The sequence below is a fragment of the Drosophila kikkawai genome, chromosome 3R, assembly GCF_030179895.1.
Source record: "Drosophila kikkawai strain 14028-0561.14 chromosome 3R, DkikHiC1v2, whole genome shotgun sequence".
NCBI lineage: Eukaryota > Metazoa > Arthropoda > Insecta > Diptera > Drosophilidae > Drosophila > Drosophila kikkawai.
Window position 1 is genome coordinate 37240007 of NC_091731.1, and position 21960 is coordinate 37261966.

The window sequence follows — 21960 nt, forward strand, 5'->3', positions numbered from 1 at the left end:
TGAAAAGCCAGCAATGGAGCTGTTGTCAGGAACTCTTCCTCAGTTATGTGCATTACGCAATTAAAAACTGTATTTAATGAAAAAATCAGTAAGAGTAGATACGATTTTTAATCAAGAATATTTTTTCCATTTATCTTTGTATTAAAGAAGAATTAATTATATAAATGTATATTAAGTGCTTGCAAAATACTTGAAAATATATTTCATAGAAGGTGAAAAGTATGCTATGATTATTAAACATTTTACTGTCTGCTTCTAAACTACTTTTGTAAGTTTAAAACTTATTTTAAAAATGCCCAAGTGCTGTGCTATGTTTTTCTAAGAACTAAACATTATTCACACACCTTTTTAAATTATTCTAAAATCTCATATTCCGATTTGAAGACTTTCCTCGTGTTGAGACAACTGCCAAAAGTTTTGAAAAAACGATTTGCTTTGTGTTTTCATTTCAACTTTCCTCCGTGGAAGTTACAAATTTGAACTTTAAATTTTAACGTCAACACATGGAGGAGGATCCCTTGGGAAGGAGGTTAACAGAAAAAAGAGAAGAAAAAAATACTTGCAGTGCAGCCTGCAGCAAACACATTAAAACAAAGTTTTTAAAAGCAACCACAACATTTACGTCATGTGCAATGTGCGGCGGGTTCCGTTGTTGTCAGTCCTTGTTGGTGTGTTTTTGCTCCAGCTCCAGCTCCTGCCAAACTTGGGCGAACGGAGCCAGGGGGCGTGGCAGCTTTAAGGCGAACTCTCGCTCGTTTTTATAGTCAAAAGCCAAGTTGTTTTTGGGGCCAAGAACAGCCAAGCAATCGCCATTTGCTGCCACATGTTGTAACTGTGTTTGCCGCATTAAATGTGCAGCCCGCCACGGGCGCATTTCACTTTTACTATAAGCCCGCTTTTACAGCTTGCCACACCCCCTGCCCCCTGCCCCCTGCCCAGTGCCCCTCGTACCCCTTTTGGCCACATTAGTTGACTGCACACCACCAGCAGAGATTTCACTCCATTTTATGCTGTCAGACTTCCGAGAGCGCCGCTGCTGTTCGCCGTTCACTGTGCTCTGTTGTAAAAATGCCAAATTCATTTTCAGCATATAAACTTTGGCCACACACACACATGCATACACTCTCTCTCACATATACGGGTAGTTTATGCCACCCCGCTGCGAGGGACTGACATCTTTAGTTAATTTTGCAGCCGCAAAAACTAAAAACGAAAGGGATAGTAACTGCGGAATTTTAGGAGCCTGTAAAAAAAAAAAAACACTACCACTGCATGGAGAAATTGAAAAACCGTCAGGGGGAAATATTAAATTCACACCAGCTGCATTGTGACTGTATTTAAAATGGGGAAAAGTGGGTTAAAATTAGTCTTTTTAATACAATTAACATTTTTAGAAAGGTTTTGAGCTAGATGTGATGTTAAAAAGTGGAATTAAATCACAAATAAGGCTTATTCTATTTTCTAAAAAGACTAAAAAAGGTTATACAATATCAAGATGTAAATATTACCAACCTAATCTTACATTTTCCACCAAAAAACTTCTTTCAAATAAAAAATACCCACCCTAGATAGTCTACAAAATCTGATAGAAAGCTTAAATCAATCGAAACCCAAACGAAAAATGATCCTATTTACACACAAAAATTTAATTTAAATTTTTTTCATTTCTTTCCTATTTGCAGCCTCGTACAAAATGATCACCTAAAGCCAAAATCAGTGCAAATACCAAAAAAATCTATACCAAAAAACAACTAAGAGAAGCAACAACTCCTAACTCAAACATAGTTTAATTGGCACTGGAAATAAACAAAAAGAATATATAAATGTAAATTGATTTCTAAGCCCAAGGCTACCAAAGGCACAGCTAAACCGGGCGAGTAAAACCCAAAACCCCAAAAATTCAACACCAAAAAAACGTAACGCAAACCACCGCAAAAAATTGTTTTAGATTAACAAAAAACAGGGAGAGAAAAGGAGAAAAAAAACACAACACAACCCAAACAAAATACAAAAATTGCAATTTGCATCATCAACAAAATGACGCTGTGCATATCGCCGGAATACGGAAATCATCGAGGGCTCATCATTCCTAGCTTTGTGCTGCTCCTGATTTCGGTCACCTTGCCAATTACCCGGGCAGGACGCATCTTTGGTAAGTCCAGCCACCCCGTTCTTCATTTCCAGGAACATCATTCCATCCCGCAGACGCTGCTCCTTCCGCTTTCTTAGCGAGATGAAATCAAAATTTCTATCAGTTGTTTGCGCCACTAATTAACGCGGGCAGTTTGCAGCTAATGGAATTTTTAATGCCACGAAAGACGCAATTTGTAAGCTCTGGCCAGAATTACTTAAAATGCACTGGGAAAAAACATATTTTTTGGAAAATGTAGAAAAAATGTTTTGGTTAAGAAATACATTTGGGCTTTAGTTTTAAATTTTTTAGATATTAATATTTAAAATCAATTAAAAATGTGTCTAAAAGTATGCTATGATATATGTCAAAGCCCATAATCGATGTTGATATTCTGCTGTAAGGTTTAATATTCGGATTAGGTAAAGTTGAAAAAAAAAAACACTCTTCTTCATCATTTCTTTAAGGTTTAATATTTTGTAAATTATTTCAACAAAAATTTATGTAATTTAGAGCCAATTTTTAGGTGCCTATTCTAGAGATTTAAATTCTCCGTTTACTTATTTTTCTCTTTTGTAGAATTTAAGGAATAATAATAATAATTCTCAAGTTTAATACTTTTTCTAACACTGTATCCCTCTCTCTTGTATTGGTTTCGGGTCAAAGCAGCTCATTGACACGGAAAGTCGGCCGGGGGCTATGTGTGTGTGTGAGAGTTCATGTTCCTTTCGTATTAATTATAATTACAGAAGGTCGCCTTTTTATGCCAGTCGACGTCGTTTACATTAATGAGGGACGTCAATGTCAAAAATAAACAAAAGCCGGCAAAGCACAAGCGCACATTGTATTGGAAATGCCAACGCCATGTTTTTTATATTTTTTTTTTTTCTTTTTTGGCATTTGTTGTCTTTTGCTTGGGTGTACATTTTTGTTGTTGTTTGTTTATTTGTGGATGTAATGAAAATAATTACATTTCTTGTACGTGGTTTGTAATGCAGACGGAACAGGGAAAAGTCACCAGATTTTTCGGGGAAAGCGAGAACGAGAAAGAGGCCAGGGGGAGCACACATTCCGAACTAATTAACTGACAAATAAATAAGTAAACATGGCAACTGTTTTGTACATATGGCGATAATTTACATTTAATTATGGCAGCATAACTAGTTTCCCGCTACAACGTTTTCATGCTGTCATAACTGCCAAAAAGGGTTGTACACACACACACTTGAAACTTTCTCCGGAGCCGGAGTCTCTCTAATTGCAGGCAGGTTTTGTGTCCTTCCCTCTAGAGCCATTAGATTCGGTCACAGGACACTCGGCGGCGGCAATAACAGCGGCAACGGCAACTGGAAAATTCAGTGAAAGCGGACACAACACTGGTTGCGAAAAACCAAAAAAACTTTTGTTGACACACATTTTTTGTGACCCGAAAATGTGCACGCAAATGAGCGCAGTTCGCTCGTCATCAAGAGCGGCAATAAAAGAAAAAAGGTTAAAATTTTACAAAAAAAACCCTTTTCGATGCTACGAACACATAAAAAGCCACCGCATAAACTAGTGATGTCTGTTTTGGTTTTATTGTGGACAAAATCGACATCATTTTGGGATTATCCTGGGCTTTTGAAAACATTCTCTTTATGGAGAACACGGGCAGGAGCAGAACAGAACGGATTGCAAATCACTAGAAAGAGCATCTCAAAATATGCAATCAAGTTTTACGATTTTGTAGTATACTTTTGTGTGAAAAATTTATTGATTTTAAACCTAAAGCAGCTTTACTTACTAAAGAAATTCATTTTGTAAATTTATTATAAATAAAAGAATATTTTTAGACCCATTTTAAATTAGTTTAAAATCTTATTACACTCTTTTAGCTCTTTTTTTAAATTTATTAATTAACTTTATTTAATTTAAACTTCAACAATTTACCCCAAAATTTCCTAGAATCCAAAAATTTTAGATTTCGCATCACTATCCCACAAACATTTCTGATTACAGATGAGCATGAGGGTGTGTTTTGTGCGGCATTAGGTTGCCAGTTGGCGGCGCGGCGCTCCTTGTCAGGCATTTTAATGTCTGCTTCAGAGCAATAAAACTGCAATGCCGACACACTAACACCGAGACGCACACACACCATACACAATACACACACACAGTCTCACTATGACATATATATAGATATATGCGACCATGAAAGCGAAAAGTTTACGCGCTTGTTTGCTATAATTTCGATTGTTTTCACTGCAACAGCAGCAGCATAGCAGCAACAACAATTGCAACCTGCCACGGCCACCCACCCCCAAACACACACACACAGATTCCGACGCCTTTCAGCTCCCAGGACAATTGTGCGCCATTCTGCAGCAATTTTCGTTTTATTGATGGGCATTGCAGCCGCCATTGCAACGAAGTTTGATGCTGCAACTGCAACTGCACACATACACACACGAAAAAGGGGGAAAAAAGAGGCAGGAAAAAGTGTTGCGACCATAGAGTACCCGGCTAGGCAGTTTGCTAGGATTATTGCATACTTTTTGGCGGCACAGGAATAATTTAAAAAGCGGGGAAACTTTTTGTGGCCTAGTTTTCAGGATACAAAGAACAGACGGATTGAAACCTCTATAGTTTTCTTGGTTTTTGTAATAAAAAACAAAATATTAAATATTTTATTTAAGTTTTTGAATATCTAGCCTCAATAATTTTACTCTAATAAGATTTTAAATCCCAAAAGCTTTATGTTAATTTCTATTCCACCTGTTTCTACCTTCTCCCCAAAACCCATATACCCTTTGCACTCAAACAAGCACTCCAACTCCCACTACTACTGAGTATTATAAGCTGTATAAGTAGCACACACTTTTACTTTACTTTTGTTTGCGTTATGTACTTTCGGTTAAGTGCGAGAAATTTATGAAAAACTTTTGAAAATGTTTTCGCAATTAAAGTTCCAGCGACACAAACACAAAAGACGAGGGTTCTGGGAATGGGGATGGATGCTGGCTTCGAACAAAACAGAGAGTGTACTTGGTCTACTTTGAGCCATCTAACACGCTTTTCGCACTGAACTGGCTTAAGTGGCCGTGTAACTGCAGCTGCTGGTTGGTTGCAGCTAATTGTTGGCCTAAATGATGCCAAAACAAAAGGGAACAGCTACTCAGTTGAAACGTATCTGGCGAGGGGGAGATATAGAAAAGTTTTCTATTTCAAAATAGCTGAGCTAGAGTTTAGAGATAATATTCTTATGCTTGAAATAATATTAGAAAAATAATATCTCAGAAAGAAAATTCATTAAAATAAAATATCAATATAAAGTAAAGAAAATTCCCCAAGTTTCTTATATCTTTGACTCCTTAAACTCCTGTAAAAACCTTACGCTTTAATGTCCTTCCTTTAAGCACCCTGAAAGTAACATCACTCCCCCCTTCCCTCCAGGATATTGTGAATTGCTGTCGCCTCGGATACAACATAAAGTTAATGGGTAACCAATAAAAACAATGGTGGCGGCAGAAGCCCCCATGAATAAGTCAGACAACTGTTTCGCTGTACTCCGAGGATACGAATGCGAATGCGAATAAGTTGAATCGGCAATTTTAGCCATCAGGACTTATTTATTGGGCCAACGAGGGGGCCACGTGTGCGCTTCAGTTACCTGTTTTGGCCCCTGGGGAAATACTCACACACACGTTGTCTTTGTGGCCATTTAGGAATAGTCAAACATTAAGCGAAAATTGGTGAATTGAATAGCAGCTGGGCCATTGTGTGCAGCAGGACACTAAGGATCCTTTTCACACATCCGCAATTACATTGGCAAAGTGTATTAGAAGCGGCGTGTGTCGCAAATCGTTTCGCCTTTTGTTTTTTAAATTATTCATGTTATGGCTAAGAGCAAACAGCGATTTAGGACTCCCCTGATCCGTGTGCCACCACGCACTTTTTATTCAGCTCATTACGGCCTCCCCCCACGGCAATTGGCGACATCGTTGAGATTTTATTCAGCGTAGGCAGCGCGTCCTTGGCGGCGGCGGCGGCTATCCTGTCTGGAGTAATTTCTTTATTAGATTCATTTCAGGGCCCTCTAGGAAATTCTCACTGGCCCGAGGGCCAACGAAGGAGCTAGCACAGAGGCTAAAAACAATTTTCTAAATTAGTTTTTGCTATCCTCTTGCCTTAGCGAACGGGAAATGCTAGAAAATAGCACAAAGAAATTGCTTAAGAATTACATCGAGTGGCAAATGGGGCTGAAAGTAAGTTTCTCTCAACACTTTTAATAACTTTTAAAGCAGAAACGGCTTAAACTCTGGCTTTTACCCACAAACAGTGGCAAATAAATCATCAAAACCACCGACAGAACGACTCCCTTACCGTTGTAAAATATTCAATAAAATGAAAAATAAAAAAGGGATCCGATATATATATTTTATTTTTGGGCTGGGCTTTATGACAACAAATTTTAATCATTATAAAATATACAGGAGCGTGGAAAATACGCCGTTCGGCCAAAAAACACGTTCGATCGAAAAAATGCAACGAATTTTCACCTGCTACCCATTTATGCAGGAAAAACAGTTGAAAATAAGTATGGGATGCATATATTTTAACGCCTGCATAATATTTTATATACATTTTAATTAGTTTGCAATTAAGTGGGGAAAAACCAGCAGAGAACGTGATATTTCGGTGATGGGATTACGCATGAATAAATTAAATACATTTAAATTATAAGCTTTCCCTCTGTTTTAAACTATTTTCTATGGAATAAGTCTTGATAATTGAATCCTTTTTCCTTCTCTAAAGTTTACTTTGTCTTCAAAGTGGTGTCCACACAATTTCTGAGTAATTAAATTGCAACTTTTTCAATATGTACCTTGGCTTTTACCCACTCTCCCTGTAAGTGGGTTAAAAATACTTTGGACACACACACAAATCCATTCGCATTGACAAACTAAAAGTGCAAACACGAACTGCTTTGACAGTTGTTTGGTTTTCCGCCACAGCAACCCACACGAGTACATGGTAAATAATGCGGAATATTTGACTTTTGTCCAAAATAAAGAAAATAGGGGAAAACTGGAAATCAGAGATAGAAAATATAGTACGGACATGTCATCAAAATATGCCAAATTTTGGGGGCCTTTTCATAATTTATGCGGACAACAGAGGGCCCGCAAAAACTACAATGCACAGGGACAGGACACCCGCGGATTTCCCTTGCCAAAAAGGACCCCTCAATATGCCTGGCAATTTGATGGCTGCCGGCCATTGGCATTTTCAATTAATGGAAAATTGTCAGCGGGGCTTCTCTGCGGGAAAATAATAGGGGAATAGTGGAATAGTGGAAACTGCAGCAGCAGCAATAGAAAAACGACACATGCATATCAATTAGCAGGTTCCAGCAGGTCCTAGGTCCTGCGAGTACAATTTTTGATTCAGAAATCGGAAAGAGAACCCAATCAAGCGATCGTCGTACTTGAAATCCGATATGAGTTATCACAAATTGCGTATACGCCGAGTGGACTCGATTTCTGCTTGTTTGCCTCGTCATTTGCTGAAACCAGGCAGCCGTGGCCCGGAAATTCAATTAAAAATCAAAACGCCAGAGTCTGAATATTCAGCCAACTATGCATATATCTACATAAAGTGTATGAGCCGTAAACAAACGTAAAAAAGAGAAGCAACAAAAAAGCATTCTGTGAATGCGAAATATATTGGCAAATAATAATGCAGTAAAAACTATTCCAGCAATGTGCAAATTAAAAAATCTTTTACTGGCATAAAAATCAGAAGCAAAAATCAAATTGCTGTGAGCTGATGCTGCCTTTGTTTTAGTTGCAGTTTTTGGGAAATTGCAAATAATATTTTACGCTTTTTACACAACATTTTCTACCAGAGAGAGTCCTTATTGTTGCTGTTTCTCGACAGTGTCCTTGTCGTCGTCGTCGTTGTCGTAGTGGTGGCTTGGTCTGCATATCGAAATAATGCTGTTACAAGTTTAATTAAATTTCAGGAGCCAGTAGTAGTGGCCAAAACACAATGTTCTCGGCTTGCAAAAAGGGTTTATTTTGGCCCGGCCAAAGAATGTCATCGTTATCAACGACAGCAGCAGCAGCAGCACATTGTTTATAAATTTATAATCGCATCATGGACATTAATATAAATGAGTAAATATGCAATCTAAATGAGAGAGAGAGATTTCATCAGCCTAAGCTGATGGCCCGAAAAATACCCGCCTCTATTTGCGGATATTTTGGGGACAAAACGGAAATTAAATTTTCATTACAATTGTCCTGGGCAAACACAACAAAGACACACAATTAACCCATTGGGAAATTATGAAATTTATGCAGGTCGTAAATCTTCAACACAAAGTTTTCGGGGGACAAAGTTGTCGCTCGAAAAAACACAAATAACTGGATCAATGTGGGTCATTAAGCAATTTAATTGCATTTAATGTTTACTTAGGCAGCAGCAATTCGCAATGTTTTGTTGTGTAAAAAACAATAATTGATTAGACAATCAAAAATTACATTGGTAAATATCGATGATTAAAATTGTAGTCCATGTATGGGACATATAGTTTTGTGGCTTTATTTCAATTTTCTGCTGTCCTCTTATTTTTGCTCCACCGACTTTAAGAGCAGAGTGGAGGGACAGAGACTGGGAAGGACCTCCTTTGTTATTCCCTGTGCCATCATGCTGCTGCGCCCATTATAATCCCGGCTAAGCTGCGGCGATTATTGTCTAAAAAATTCATGTATTTCATTATTAGCCTCGATGCCAGCGGCTCAGCATTTCCGGGGCCAGCTCGTTGGCCGCCCCACCTGCGGCTGTTCATTTGCTGTCATAATTTAATTTTTGCCACCAGTCCAGACCAAAGCTCACACAGAGACCGGAGGGGCGCACATCCTGTGATGCCTGTGATGCTCGGCCCGGTCCTTTGGCTTTGGCTTGGTCCTTTGGCCCCCGTTTCCTGCTGGCGGCAGGAGGCAGTGGGCAGGCAGCATTGTCTGCAGAAAGTCAACATAATCCACAGAGTTCCCCAGTCCCTGGGCCAGGCTTCGAAAATCCCAATGTGGTCGCCGCTGTGGCTCATTAATCCATGCAGCCGAATGGTAGCCCTCCACATGGCTTGTTTTGGTTTTGGTTTTTGCCAGCTCTCTACCCCAACTAGTAGGACACTAAGCGAAAAACTAGGTGGATTTGAGAGTTACTGAAGAAAATTATAGGTCTTCAAGGAAATCATTTTGTAAAATTAAAATAATTTAAATGAAAACTAAATACTAAAATAAATAAGTATTTAATTGATTTGTAGTTCAATATCAGCTCTACTCTTTGCCTAAAATGGTTGGGAATTATAAGCAATTTGAGAGAATTAAACGGGTTCTAAATATTTAAAACATAAACTCCTAAAAGCTATTGCTATTACTATATTTACTGCATTTAGTTAGCTACAACTAGTTGGAAATTGAAGTCCCTACTAATTTTCTCTCAGTGCCTTGCCCACCATCTGCAGCTGGCCGATGGCCCCATAAATCAGCTGCCTGCGGGCAGTTCATCATCATCATCATTATCGCGGTCTGAGCGCCAAATGAGCGATTCCCCATCTGGACTCTCGACGACTCCCCAAAATTAGTTGCGTTGCGCGCATGAATGTCACCATTTCTGTCGCTCAATTTGCTACACAAATTATAAACATCAAATGGAAATTGTAATAAAAAATGTGACAGAAACACGGACCATGGAACGCCCCGGGGCTCCTTGAAGTCCTTCATATATATACAATATATATACAGCCCCCCAAAAAGGGTGGGCCTTTTGGCCAACTTAAACTTTGGCGAAATTGAAATGCCGCTGGCTTATTTAAGCATTTATTTCGGCGACACGGACAACGAGGCGGAAAGTCAATAATGAATAAACTTCCCCAAGCAGCCGTGGCAGCTTTAAGAGTCCAGCAGCGGCTAACAGTAATAAAATTCGCATAAAAATCATTTCGCCACAGCTTTACCCAGAAAAAAAAAAAAGAAGTGAAGAGAACCCTGAATGTTGACCGACTTCAAGCTGCGTCGAAGGACAATGGGTGATGGGAGAAATATATAAAAAACAAGAGGGAACTTTTGGTTCACTTAAAGTTTTCCTTTTTTTTCTGAGGTTCTGAAGAGATTTAGAAAAGGAACACAATAACTGGTCTTTACGTCTTCCTTTTTAGACTAATCATAAAAGAATTATTATTATTGAACCATTTGGCTTGAATAACAGACAGTTTTATGGGGAAAAGTAAAAAGATTAACTACCTAATTTATTATAGATAATTAATTGTAGTATCAATATTACATTTTATGCTTTGCTCCTTTAAAAATCTCTAAAAACCAACCAATCTCACCCACTGTTGCGAGTGTCATCCTTGGCCATTGCATTTTGCGTTGGCAAGTGGCCCAGAGCTGGCCAAGTTGGTTTTGAGCCCGGCCAAGAGACAGAGAGACAGAGAGCGGGAGTTCGTGATGTCGCGCCTATCACAACCAATTTACTAACGAAGCAGATAAATCCAATTTCTGGACGACAGCGGCTTTGCTTGCAGCGGAAAGGAAAAAAATAAATTAAGTAAAAATAACGAGAAGAGCACTTCCTATCGCTGGGGACAATTTCCGGTTCCGGTTGGCCAGCGCCTCACAAATAAACCAAGGCGAGGGCGGCGCTACATCTTAGTTTATTAAGCCAATAAGCGAGTTTATTAGGCTTTTAAAGCGTTTAGCCACTAGTCGCTGACCGGTGGTTTTTGGGGGTCCCTTTGATGCCGCCTTTGATCTGACTTTAAATTAATTAAATGAAGTAATTACAAAGTGCGAGCGTCAAAGAAGGCAGCACTCAGGCGGATTGGAATGCGGTTGCCGAGATGAATTCCGGTTTGGCTTCTAGAAAAACACCTTTGGCAGGAAACAGCAGCAGCCGACAAAGAGAACTCCTGTGCAGCCGCAGGGGTGCTGGCTGAAAGAACTGCAAGGATTCTACTAGGATTCAGCTTGGATTCTTCTTAGAGTCGTGCACCCCCTCCTGTTTGCCAGCTCATTGCGGAGAATTTTAATCAATTGCAGTCGGCAAGGCAACACAAAGCCATGGCCAAGACAGCTGCTGTTGGTCTTCCTCCTCCAAAGACATTTTAATTTCTGCTACAGTCATTCATTATTGTTTGCTCCGGATTTCCCAGTGAGTTATTATGCAAGTTGCAAACAAAAGTATTTTTGATACCAAGTAAAGGCGAGCAACACATGGCCCGGACAGGGCACATTTATATATTTTTCGGGCCGAACGGAAAGTTTTAAATTAAATTTCATCTCAACTACTATGCGTGCGAAGGCCAAGAAGATGCACCAGCTGCAGTCTGACCCACATTCCGGGCCAAGTTCTCTTCTCCTCCGCTCGATGGCTGGATAGATAGATGGATGGATACGGCCCTTGAATCCTTGCCAAGTGTGTGTGACTTTCCATCTTTTTTGAGCCTTTCGAATGAACTTTTTTTGTGTGTAGCAAAAGTATTTCCAAAACATTGGGGTTACCCGTTTACATTTCCATTTTAATCAGTAAAAGGGATTAAGTGTGTAGCTTAAACATCCACAATTTAATATACACTTTATCTTCTCTGAAAGCCTCGCCCTTCGCCTGAAATCAAAATAGCTCCTCTGGGCGAGCCCTGACTTCCATCATAATACAATTTTTATAATTTAATCAAGCTGAGAGCTGCATGGCATCATCGCCGTCGCCATCGGCCCGATGTGCAAATAAAAATAAGTGCGACAATAAAACAAAAGCCAAACAGAAGCGATGCCGTGCGAGTGGAGGAGATTAACAATGGAGGCGTCGCAGTTTTTACGACCCAAGTGCGATCCCGATGCGATGGCATCCTTCATGGCACGCATTTGTCATACACTTTTCGGGGCTATAAAAGGATTCCTCTCCTCCGCCGGCGGCGGCCTGTCATAAAGCATCTCTCAGATGCAGAAACAGATACTTGTCGCTGTGTTTTCAAAGAGCTCTTGCCTTTTTGCTCTTTGAGGTCATAAATCTATTAATTTTCATTACGCAATTACCAGGGAGCTCAGCGCGTGTGCTACATGTGCTAATTACAGGACACTCGATCAATCAAAATCCTAGAGAGCGGCCCCCTGAATGCGGTGATTAATTACCCGAATGGGCACATACAAATTTATCATATAAATATTAAAGGGAACACAGCCTAGAGAGTTGATTCCGGGCACATATCGACAGTTTAATCCCCTTTCGCATGTATATAGTATATGCGTGTTTTTGCTTCAAACATTTGATACCCATGAATATTTTAAAAGCATTTCGAAAATTGCCAACAAAACAGAAACAGAGAGACCAAGGCACACGGAGCACAGGCGGAAATAAATGCAATACATTTGAATAAACAGGCTTACACATACTTAAACAAATGCACACATTTTGGGGTATCAGTAGGGGGTCCTGGGTGTGCGTGTGTGCGAGTGTGCTCGTGTGTGAGTGGGCCTTGTCAACCACTTGTTATTTCCAGGATGAGAAGGATGTTTGCTGCTATGCTTACAATTTATATCCGATTTTAATATTGATTTTCTCTCTCTGCTAAGTCAAAGCCAAATGAACTTTGTTGTTCTGTTCGAGCGGAATTGGCAAAAGGGATTTTTAGCTCGATTTCGTTGCCAAGGCAACGCTCCTGGACCCAGGATTATCGGCCAGTGTAAGCTGGCAAACAAGGCACAGAGAGAAAGGTATTGAATATGTAAGAATAGTGAATAGAATATAGATTTTATTTGATCATTTTGGGGAGGAAAGATGGTATTTGGGGATTTCTCCTGTTTAGTTTATGGACATAACTTTATCTTTAATTTACCTTTAAATAAATAAATATCTCTTCCTCTAATTTCTTCTAGTGCATTTATTAAAAAATAACCTATGAAAAAGAGCAGATTACCTGGGAAACTGATATTTTTATCCCTTTTTTTTTTACTCTGCTGTGGAAAACCTACGCCTGTCGTCGTAGGGAAATCGCAATCGGATATGATTTATAAAACATTTATTCACAGGCCCGACAATGGCCTAACAAGCTCAATCATCGTGCCTACTTACTTCCGATATATCTAAATCGGACCGATAATGTTCACATGGGCGAACAGCCAGCAGTCAGTCAGTCAGCCAGTCAGGCAGTCGCGTTGCCAACGAAATTTGACTAATTAAAGCGGGATATATGAATGGAGGAAGGATATATGCGCATGGTGTGCCTTTCAAAGGAACAACTTGCTCACGTAATTGCCGGAGAAATCTAATCAGACTTTCTGATGTTGTGTGTTGCCATTAGGGTCATGTGTGTGTGTGTATGTGTGTATGTGGAGGGGAAAACTTCTCGCATGCTCGGTGGCGGGCCCACGCACAAAATGGAAATGCATAAATCAAATTGTTAGAGATTGGTAACCAAGCAGAGATAAACGCGTATTATTATGCCGTCAGATGGCTGGAGGGGGACGACGGAAGGTTCGGCCTTCGAGGTTACAGGCCTTACCCGCTGATTCATGTTTCTTATCATCCATCAATCAATCGGCAGGCAAGGATATTGTGCCATTATTAATAGTCTCAGTCTCAGTACCAGTACCAGTTCCATTCCCATCCAGGGATATGTGCTGCCAGTATTTAAGCGACTCGAGGCTCTAGAACCTGAACCTGCCCCTCCCTCTTGGCTGCTGAAAACTTGCGAAACAATTTATCGAGCGGAACTCAAACACACAAATAAGTGCGCAAAGTACACACACACACATACAAAGGGGGAAAGTGCTTGGTTAATAGGGTGGCTCCTTGAAATAAAATATAAAATATAAAGAGCTTAAAAGTATAAGAAAAGTATAAAGATAAATTATTTTAAGAAAGAGAAATATTCTTACTAACAACTAAAGGCCATCTCAAGCACGATACATAACATATTTTCTTTTTAAAATATTTATTTCCCAATAATCCTCACATAAGTTGGACCTTTACCTCCTCAACAACTCAGAGAAACCACTTCAAAATCCCCAAAAACCCTATCGAGTGCCACCCTAACACACACAGGATGCAAATGGATGACGACAAGACAGCCCAAAAGGCGTTGTGTTGGCACAACTGGCAAAACTTTGCCCGGGCATCAGAATGCCGAGTGCAAGGCGCAGATATTGTGGGCGATTGCAAAGGGGGCAGGGGGCAGGAGGCAAAAGCGGTAAGCGGAAAGTCGGAAAAGCAGCGGTGGAAACCTCACAGAGCTCAGCACAGACAGGCAGACGCAAGTATTGTCCTCGTGGCCAGGCCCAGGCCCAGGCCCAGGCCACTTGGCGCATTCCAGACGAGTGAAAACTTGATAAACTGGGTCAACCCAGGGGCTGCACCCTACTTTCCCCCTTAATCTGTGGCCCACTGTGCTTATATGCATGAAAATCAATCTAAATGCAGGCCGCAAAAGCAGTGCCCGGCCTGGGTTTCCAATTAATGTATTAAATGCTTAGCGCAATACGGAGGAAGGGGAATCCCCATTTTCCACCCACTGACAATTAGGTGTCATGGGGGAATCTGACTCCGAACCACAGCAATACCCAATCAGCCGCCATTCATGATTCAATTTGAGCATTTAACCGTGGGAAATAATGGGTTAAGTTGTCTGGGATATCTGATGCTTTGGAAAGTTAAATAAATATAGATTTTCAGGGAAATGATCCATCAATTTAAGGTTTGTTTTCAAATTCAATAAGGGAAGGGAAGGAAATTATGTAAAAAACTATTTAATTTTGTTACATAAACTAATATTTAACCAATTTGTATTCATTTCCTCTCTTATTTCGTTTCATTAGCTCTCATTGCTTTACATTTCCCTAATAAATCCAACCTTAAACCTATATAATTAGCCCTGATTTTGCAAGTGCATACTGGGCAGGAGTCAATAAAATGCAAATGAGCCTTGTGGCTCCAATACAGGACGAAATATAATACAATTTGCACGTTGACCGCAATGCGCTCGGCTGCTTTTCTTGGCCCAATGAGGAGGGTGGCTGCTATTGGCCAAGTCAAAGGCAAAGGCAAGGCCCGCAGTAAATGTAGACCGCATGATTTGTATCACAAATGGGCCACAAACGGCCAAAATACATACCAACACACAAGCAACCAAGGCTCATGGAGTGGCCAGTGCAAACATTTATTGCTAATTGCCGAAAGGACATTTGCATAAACTTAACAAAACCCAAAGTTTTCCTGGCACAAACGACAACTTGACCACACACACACAGGCGGGAAATTCCTTGGCATTGGGGGGCGTGGCACCTGCAATTTTACAGCCAATTGCAGCAAGCACCCACAGCTATAAACATGATTCAATTTGCGACACAAACTTTGGCGGCATTCCCTCAATTGCCAGTTTATAATTGATTTCCTACCCGTCCAACCCAGAAAAGCGTTTCATTTCCTCGCCACTTGAAATAATTGTCAGAGAATTTCGGTGACTGCAAGTAGCTTTTGGGGAAGAAGGACTTCTCCTTTTACTCCCCCCCTTTTCGCTGGTGTAATTATAGCCAAAGTGCAGCGGCACTTGTGCATTTTATTGGCTTTAATTGCCTTCGTCACACGCGGCGTATGAGTAATGGCAATTTAGAAAACGCGCCGCGCACGTATGCAGGTTTATATGTATATATAGTTACTGTATGTGGTGGATATGTATGCCATACACACTCCAAAAACTATTTGTTATGCAATGAACGGCTTGGCCCATTTAGGTGACGAGGTATGCGAGAGTGCAGAGGGAGAAAAAATGGGTAAGGAATGGGGAAAATGAGGTAGGGAAATTAGTCAACGAAGAAACTTATTAAAACCTAATTATTAAATATGTTTTCTTACTTTTTATTATTATTATTTTGAGACATAAAATTCCTATCAGAAGCCCTTAAAGGGTCCCCTTTCCCACAGTGTATTTGGACAGTCACTGAAGGGAAACTCCAACCCTGACCGCCTGACCAATTGTCCATTTGTCCCTTTATCGCACACGCACATAAATTGACCAAATTAATGCGAAAACTGAACACGCGCCGGGGCCAGGAATCGCCTGGAATGGATCGGTTAGAGGAAGACGAAGACGCCTTCGTCCTGGCATGTGTTTTAATGAAGTGCTCGACACACAGGCCTTTTATTCCGACTTGTTCTGCCTTTGACTTTGACTCAAGCCTAACGATGACATCAATGGGTGGCTTTCACTTCACTTTCTCCCTCGGAGAGACAGAAGGAGAGGAAGAAAAGAAAAGATTTGGCTAAGTGCCCTTATCAAAGTGACAACAGGCGCAACATCGTTTTGCCTTTCTGCCATCCTTTTATTAAGCCAAGAAAAATTACAGGGAAGATACAAAGGGGATATTGGTTAAAGAGACAATAGGAAATCAGAGACTATTTAAAAAAATATATTAGATAATAAGTATAAGCATTTATTTTTTATATATTTTATTGTTAACATATTTAGTTGTATATTTTCCCACATAATTGTTATTTAAACTGCAATAGTATCTTCTTAAGAAATAATTTGTTCTTCCAGATATAAAACAAAATTTATTAATTTTATAAAACCATTTCTCTCTTCTCCCCTAAAACCCCCTCTTTATAGGCCATATCCTCAGTCTTCCTTGACCTCATTTTCCCAATTTTATTGTCCAAGTCTTTACTCATCTGTCGCCTGCCTGAAGCTCTGAAATTTTCAATTCCCTCTGCGATGCCATCTTGCATTTCAGTACGCACAATGCATCCCAGTCTGGGCAGAGTTATTGATAAAACTTTGCCCGGGTTGCTGGCAATTATAAGGCCCCGGACCGATTTGTTTATGTGGCAATAGGCCAACCCGAAAAGCGGAAAACAAAAAACTATTAGCATAAAATTCACAACACAACACAAAAAGCAGACAGAGTCTGCTCCACATAAAGCACAGGAAATTGTATTTTTATTTCAAAAACTAGAGATGCAGCTAGGGAGGGGAGTCTGGGGTAGAGGAAATGAAAATCTGTTTATGAAGTCATTGTGCCGCCAATGGGGATATCAAAGCCACCAAAGTGGCCGTGGTCCTGCGACTTGCTGCAGCACTTGCACCAATCCCGACGACGCCCGTTTTGGCGGCTTTTATTTTCGGATTTTCTTGCTCCGTCTATTTGCCATTTAAATGGAAAATTTCGAGTGGCATTTGCAAACAGAAAACGTGGCCGAAAACGCGGCGGAAAAGTGGGTGAAAATAAGCCACGACGACGAGGGGAAGCTCGGAAAATTACATCGGGGCATGGATCGAGGGACTCCTCCGACTGCCTGCCTGCCTGCCTGGGTGCCTGCAATTTTTGCAATTACAAGCCGGCAAAATTTTCATTGTTATGGCCGTAATGAAAATGGCTGCAACCATTTTCTGGCTTAGCCCCGGCATTTTATATTAATTAATATTAAACATAAGCCAAGGCACAAGAGCGAGGGAACGGGCTCGAAATGAAATTTGCATTTTGACGCTGCAATTTGATTGATGAAAAATGTAATTAGTTGCCTGAAATATTAAGGGGGCGAACGAACACATAATTGCGAAAATTCTCTACATAGTTGGGCTTAGGGAAAAAATGTGAATGAGAAGTTGGGGGTTCTTGGCATTTGTCTTGGCCACAAATATAAGTAAGGCGGGGCACTTAGAGCCAAGTATTTTCACTCGAAAAAACCCTATTGACGGAGCAAATAAAGCTCTTCTGTGGTCATTTCATTATCGAGTTGGCAATCATGGCGAATGCCGAATGCAACAAAAAATCCTTTGGAAGGAGAAGGCTCTCTACAATGCCATTCAGCTGGGGCTTTGTCCTGTTTAAAGCTGTTAGCAGGAGCTGTGCAGCATTTGTTTACTTCAGTGTCATTCAGGCTGACAGCTGAGAAATAGCGGGCACTGTTAAAATATTATTAGGGGAATTTATAAGGGTTTAAAGGGTTAGGGTTTTAAAAAATAAAAAACCCAAAGCTAATCGACATAAATTATATTTTAACCCATTTTTAATGATTTATAAATTGACAAACCAGTTTTAAATAAGGAAAAACCAATTCAAATAATTATATAAATACTAATCAATAGCCAATTTTAATTTACAACTTAACTGATATAAAATAAATTATACAAAAACCATTCAAAACCACACAAAACCCTACTTCCAATGCCATAAAATTTAATGCGAATTTAATGTTAATAAAATGACTCCTTCGTGCTGCTGATTAAGATTTATGTTTAATGTTTTTTTCTCTATATGTAGAGAGAGGGGCCAATCAGTTGACTTAGCTTCCGCTCTGCTGCTGGTGAATAAACAAGCCAAAAAATCAGAAATAAAAAAACAGACAGCGCGACGACAGAAGCAAACATTTCTGCACAGCAGCAAACTTTTTCACTTTCCGCTCTATGTTTTTTGTTGGATTTCGGTTTATTTTCTATTTTTTATCGCCGTCTGCATTTCATTTTGATAAATTGCCAACCGCCGCCCCCCAGCAGTAGTGGGAGGACCTTGCTGTTGTTGAGTGGGCGTGTCGGAGGAGCTGCTGCCTCTGCCTCCGCTGACCCAAATGATTTCGCTTCGAACCCAGTTCGGTCAATGCAATTTAATTACTGTTTATGCATAATGATCGTTAGCCCTGCCTAATTAAGCAGCACTCGGATCGAATGGTTCCGGCGATAACATTTTCACCAAACTGTTTTCTGTCGGGGAAACACCTCAAATGGAAATGGAATGAAATTGCATTTGGCGCACAATAAATTATGCAAATCAAGCAATTACCTGGGCTGGCTTCACTTCAGCCAGGACTCTCCATTAGTTGGACTTTGTCACCTGTCAGGATCACCGGGCCTGATGCCCTGGCTGTGCAAAAACATTTACTAATTTACATAAAATTTGTATGCTCATTTGCTAAATTCACAAATTAATTGCCATAGCACTTGCACACGTTGCGCATACGACGCGTGGTCCGGCTGCAAATTCGCCAACAGCCTAATGAGGCAGCCAACCGCACATGGCGATAGTTATTGAAGGTTATATGTAGAGCAGAGCTATGGCATAGGTAACCGACATTTGTGGGTCGCCACTCGAGCAGAGAATAGGGATTAAGTCGGAAGATGTGTCGAGTCTAATAGATGTTAAAATCAAGTCTTAATAGAGTGAATAAATGTTAATAATATAATTTGATAGTTTGAAGAGATAATTTCAACGTTTAAAACCACTATAGTTAATATATTCAATTATTAAATGAAATCCCCATTAAAGTCACACATTTTATACTATTTTCTAGCAAAACCCAGTCTCATTTTGATTATTCTGACAATTCTAGTTTATAAACCAAAGTAAAACTCAAGCACCAACGACAAACACGGACTCAAACCCAAGTCCCTGCTAAGCCACTGCTTAAATACAAAGTAAATGCGACCAATTAATTGGAGCAGCAGTGATTTTAAGCTGCCTGCTGTCACCTGCTGGGCGGCAGGGGGAACCGCCTCGAAATGTAATTTCCTGAATTGAATACACAATTCCGTCCTCCCAACATTCAATGGGGTCCTTCGCGGCAGACGACGTGCTCATTGGAGTGGCTGGCTGCTCCCGTTTCTACACTCGCTCCTCCCCCCTCAGATACACACTCGTCCTCATCCGAAAAAAGGACTCGGAATGCTCGAGTGGACAGGTAATGGAAGCTGTCAGAAACTGCGACATCACCGCTGTCAGTGGCTCCACTTTTCCAGTTTCATTTTGTTCTTCTTTTTTTTTTTTTGTTGCAAACAAAGAGCGTAAAGAAAAAGGAAAATATGAAATGCGTGAAGGCGGCGAAGAAATGTATTTGCCCAGCCGTATGCAAATTTATTCACTTGGACGCAAATAATACAATTTCAATGGCATTAATGAAAACAATTTTCATAAATGAATGGAACCGGCAACAGAAAGCCGTGAGCGAGGGAGTGCCCCATTCAACGAGCCGCATCAAATTTGGCTGCATGCAAAAGTAGCTTAATATTTAAATGAGAGGGAATCTTTTATTTCTTATTTTTCTTTTATTTTTTTTCAGGTTTATTTTAGCTGCTTAAATTCCCTTTTCATTTTGGAATTATAACTTGGAACACCGAAAAAAAGAAACAGCTGTGAATTGTCTTTTGAAATTTGGAATAATTTTGTTTAGGAAACTGAGAAAATTTAAGATAATAAAAGTACAAATATAAATAGAATAATCAGTATATTATTTTATAAACAAAATTCAATATATTTTTATTTTGAGAAATTTTAAATAAAGACAAATAATTGTAGGGATGTAAAAACCTTAATTTTTAAAAAATTCTCTCAATTTATAATTAATATAAAATTTTACCAATATCTAAAAACTAATGTAATAAATAATATAATAATTCAATGCCCAAATATCTATTTTATTTTTCACATTTCCCAATGTTTTTCGTGGGTGTGGCCCAACTTTGACACTTGAAATTTTTTCAAAATTCGACATGGCGGCAAAGTTTGCAGACGACTATCGAACACTCCAGCTGGTCGAGGATTAGAAGTCAGGATGGGGAGAAACGCGAGAAAAGCCTGGGAAAAACTGCAGCTCATTCGGGGCGTTTATGGGCGCTTTGGCGTAATTTCTATTATTTTCCATGGCCGGCACTGTGGGCGCACTCGAAAAGCAAACAATTAAATGTCCAGACTGCGCCCGTGGGCATGCTGTGAACAGAACAAATTGAGGTCAGAACGGCATGGCCAACAGAACGGGGTGAAGCAGCAGCAGCAACAGCCAAAAGGGGAAAACCCAAACAACAGTTAAAAGAAAATTGGCTACCACAAAATGAAGTCGACTGGGAGCTGCCAGAGCGAAAAGCGAGATGAGAGGAGAGGAGAGGAAAGCCAGCTCAAGGCTGGAGCTCAGGCTGAGGCTGTGACTGTGGCTGAGGCGGAAAACTGGGACCTGGCCATGGCCACACGCCAAACACTTGTATTTTTGGGGTCATAAAAGCAGGGGAAAATTGTGCTAATTAACCCTAAAAGAAAGCTTCTCCCAGGCGGCCGTCCCAGGCTGGGTCGTGTGTGTGTGTGTGTGTTTGTGGGCTTTTCCAGCTTTTCCTGCTCTCCTCCTTCAGCGCAGTGCATTTAAAATTATTTTGCACATTATTGCCGCTCATTGTTTTTATAACCCAATTATTATACAATAAAATGTTGTTTTTGTTTGTAGGGGGGGAGGAGGTCTCCTATGCAAAAATAGCTTTTATGCTGTCAAGTGGCTATAACACGCATACGACACGTTGCCACAACACAAAACACAAACGTAACAGCCACAAATATGAGTAATTAGCCGTAAAAATACAAACAATATAATATTTAGCATGTGATTACAGGTTGCTATCGTTATGATAGCCAGGCTACCAGCCCCCAACAATGAATCACAAACAATTTGGCCAACTAACAACTTTTAATGTGTGTGTTGGCAGCAAAAAAGGAAAATAAAACCCAGTACACACACATGGGAAAATAAACAAAAACGTGTGTAAGTGTGTGTTTGTGTGTGTATTGTATGCAAAAACCAGAAAGCAAACGAAAATTTCCGTTTTTTTGGGGAGAAAAGAAACCGTAGCCCGTAGAGTGGAAAACACCTAAACAAACAGCACGTGGCCGGGCTCCCTTCCTGCTCATATTGTTTTCGTCCAAGGAAAACACTGCCAGAGTCTTTAATAATTTCTGTCCTGTGTTTATAGTTGAGGGGGGGCAAAAAGCAAATATATATAAAAGTGCTTATGCTGGGGAATTACTATCAAAAAGGCA

At 40.1% G+C, this 21960-nt stretch overlaps 2 protein-coding genes across 7 annotated transcripts in view; one reads left to right on the top strand and one right to left on the bottom strand.

The window, feature by feature from the left end:
* The window catches only part of LOC108075716 (uncharacterized protein C2orf42 homolog), a 179811-nt gene that overhangs the window by 57669 nt on the left and 100182 nt on the right, over positions 1-21960 (bottom strand). The gene's annotated exons all lie outside the window — the stretch shown is intronic.
* Ptp99A (Protein tyrosine phosphatase 99A) overlaps positions 1-21960 on the top strand; it is a 122945-nt gene that overhangs the window by 4600 nt on the left and 96385 nt on the right. For all 3 annotated transcript variants that reach the window (XM_017168251.3, XM_017168246.3, XM_017168247.3), the window contains exon 2: positions 1683-2152. In XM_017168251.3, the coding sequence (XP_017023740.2) occupies positions 2038-2152 (115 nt within the window). In that variant the 5' untranslated portion in view covers positions 1683-2037. The remainder of the gene's footprint in view (positions 1-1682; positions 2153-21960) is intronic.